General features: G+C 39.4%; 1 protein-coding gene across 1 annotated transcript in view; it reads left to right on the plus strand.

Moving 5' to 3' along the window:
• The window catches only part of GADL1 (glutamate decarboxylase-like 1), a gene marked incomplete at its 3' end in the record, with an annotated part of 36,564 nt that extends 35,120 nt beyond the window's left edge, over positions 1–1,444 (plus strand). Inside the window, exon 13 of the mRNA XM_009891972.1 lies at positions 1,355–1,444. Coding sequence (XP_009890274.1) covers positions 1,355–1,444 — 90 coding nt within the window. The remainder of the gene's footprint in view (positions 1–1,354) is intronic.
• Between the last annotated feature and the right edge of the window lie 1,710 nt (positions 1,445–3,154).

The raw sequence follows: 3,154 nt of genomic DNA on the forward strand, positions 1-3,154 counted from the left end.
TTCTTGCTGACAACGATATTCTTCTTGATGATTAAATTGTATTTAATGCATTCTTTGAAGCGAGGCGGAAAATTATATGAGCAGTTCTCAGTGCCCTTTCATGAAAGAACATGTCTCAGCTGGTGGGCTCTCCTCGTTCAGGAGACTGCCTGGGATTGTAATAGCAGCCACATTCACAGTGGGGCAAAGAGATGGTGTGACCCAGCTACCAAGCTCCCTTTTAACTTCTCTTTTTTTTTTTTTTTTTTTTTCTTTCAACCAGTACTAATGAGGCTGGCGTGTGGGAGGGGAGAGGGGCATGTGAGTTTATAATCCATGTTATAATCTAGACCCCAGTTAAATGCTGTGTTGCAAATAAGGTGGGCCAAGATTGACTGAGTGGTTTTAAGGGTAGTGTTGGATGGGGTTAGATGGCACATCTATTCCCCATGCTATTGCTATCTGTTCAGGTTAGGAAAAAAAAAAATCATTCCAAATTAGCGGGAAATGTAGAAAGACCCTGGACTGGTCTGCTGGGAACACTTTCTCAATCTTATATGAAACAGAAACCTCATAAGCACAAAATGCCTTTTTTTTATAATGCATGGTGAACAGCCGTTCTTGTTGGGGGTCTTGCAGCTAACTCTCTACTGAGTTTAAAGGCAGAATTTCTCTGGAGGGAGGCAGAGATGTGGAGTCCCAGTCTTTGCTCAAAAGGCCTGCTTAGATATTGTACAAGATAAATCTGGGATATGGCACATACCCTGCAAGGGGTCCTGAGATTCTTATAAAATGTGGAAATTGAGAAAGCCAGCATTAACTCCAGCACTGTGTAGTGTGCTGTATGATATATGACATAAAAAGGGACTGGCATTTTCAGTAGAATAACGGCTGGGTGTGCAGGTGTAAAATGGTAACAGAAATTGAGTTTGTTTCGTGTAAAATGCATCGTAGGAAATTTTCATTTAAAAAAAACACTAAAAAGAAAATGTATTCTTCTCTTTAAAGTTGCTTCAGTTTTGAAATGTGTAAGTTACCTCTCTATGGGTCTCTAACACTTTTTTGCTAAGCAAAGTTTTCAGTGAGCAAAGCAGAGTTAAATATGTGTATAGGAAGAAGAAATGAAAAAAGAACCCCAACAGGTTTCTTTTTTCTGGCAGCAGGAAGAGAAAAGGATGATATGAAAACCATTTCTAGTTTCAGAGAAGGGAAACAAAAGGTGAGTTGGAGAAGGAAGTTTTAATGAAAAGGGTATAAACTCAGTGCCTTCCCCCCCTAAAAAAAAAAAAAAGAGTAGAACTCTTTGACAAGCTATAATATGTATTCCTGTCCCATTTGTTACATCTCATAAGCAATCACTTGTTCTCTCATTTAGCCGGAGTATGCAAATGTTTGTTTTTGGTACATTCCACCAAGCTTAAGAAAAATGGAGGACGGACCTGAATTTTGGCAGAAGCTACACCAGGTGAGTGTCACATGAACAGTATTATCTGTAGCTCACTGATTTATCTGTGTGCCAGATAAGAATGTGAAATAGTCCTTAGCTTTGCTCACCATTAACCTATCAGTAGAATGGGGGTTTAATCCTTAAATAGATGTTGGTAGGATTTTAAGTTTTTTCTCTGTTTAGACAAGGCTAATTGATTATTATTTTTTTTTTCTTAATGCGAGAGATGCAGGCATTTACAAGTATTCAGCTTACTATCAGAATTTAGCAGCTGGCAGAACTGAGAGAAGAGGAACAGTGTTGTCTGCATCTCTTGTCTAGACAAAATATTCACTACCTGTTTCAGACACTTGAGGCTGTCCTTGGAACTTGTCTTGCATTATCTACAATAATCCATGATAATGCAAGTGAGGAAGTGCTTAAGAATACATTTCTGATGTTAAAATACCTATAAATGACAATAGGAATACAATAGGGAAAACTTTATCGGTGAACATTTTGGTAACTCTGCCATCCTGGTAGAAAATCATGAACATCTTGGAAAAAAAAGCAACAGTAAAATTTTGAAGTTACTAGTGAGGAATCAGTAGTTAAGACTTAATTACGAAGCCAGTAGACACTGTGGTGTTATGTTTTACTGAATAAGCTATTCTGTGAGGAACTGAATTTAATTCATTGTTTGCTCCTCTCTGTAGCTGCTTTGGTGTTCTACATTTATTTTTTTCCTAGAATTTGCTACTAGAAATTTAAACTAGAATGTAGATGTGTATACCATATGCTTGCTTGCTTGCTTATGGTATATATACTATATATACATGCTATGCATACTGTATACACGTGCATACTTCCTATAACATCTGCTCTTCTTTAAGCAGCTTTCTTTTCACAGGAATTGCTTTCAATTATGCTGGATGCTGGTGTGTTTAGGGTGAGGTCTTCTTTAACACTGTCTGTATTGTTCTGGAAAGTATATTTGACTTTTGTAGTACGAAGTCACGCATAGCCACAATGTGGATACAAGGGCTTTGCATTTACCATGCTTTCACAAGGCATGGATGGGTTATGATCCTTTCATATGGGGCTTCCCTTCCTCTCATTAAAGTGGAAGGCCTATATACAGAGATATATATATACAGACACACACATACAGAGCTGTATAACAGCTCCCCTCCCCACTGAGGAGTGAGTATTTGGAAAGGAACAATGGGAAGGCGTAGAAGAAATAATGCTGCAACTGCTACCTTTTGATTTATGTGTTCTATGGTAGGGGCTGAGGAGGGGAGGAATGAAGCACAATGAATGGCTTTGAGCACGTATGCTGTCAGTGGCTTATTGAGTGTAACTCGCTGGTTCTTTGCTCTGCTGTATTATGGTGCTTCTAGTCCGGGTAGGGAATAGATGCCTGGCTTTGTTATGTGCTGCTATAGATAGACTGACACTGGAAATGCAGATTTCCTAGCCAGCGTTTTGTGGGAGAGAACTTGGAAGGAAAGGAGCTTGTGTGCAATTTTTCCCCAAGAACTGAGCACCGCTGCAGATCTCAACCACTCTTTTCGTGGGGAAGGTGACATTTTCTTGATTCTTATGCCCCCTCTGATGAAGCACTAAGAAACGCAAAGTCCTACAGCATAACCTATCCCCCACCCTCACCCCCCCAAAAAAAAAAATCTGCCACAAAGCAGACCAAAACTCCGTAGCAAAGCAGGGCACTGAATGGTACAAATTTCT

This window comes from Charadrius vociferus, unplaced genomic scaffold (genome assembly GCF_000708025.1).
Source record: "Charadrius vociferus isolate BGI_N301 unplaced genomic scaffold, ASM70802v2 scaffold349, whole genome shotgun sequence".
Classification (NCBI taxonomy): Eukaryota; Metazoa; Chordata; class Aves; order Charadriiformes; family Charadriidae; genus Charadrius; species Charadrius vociferus.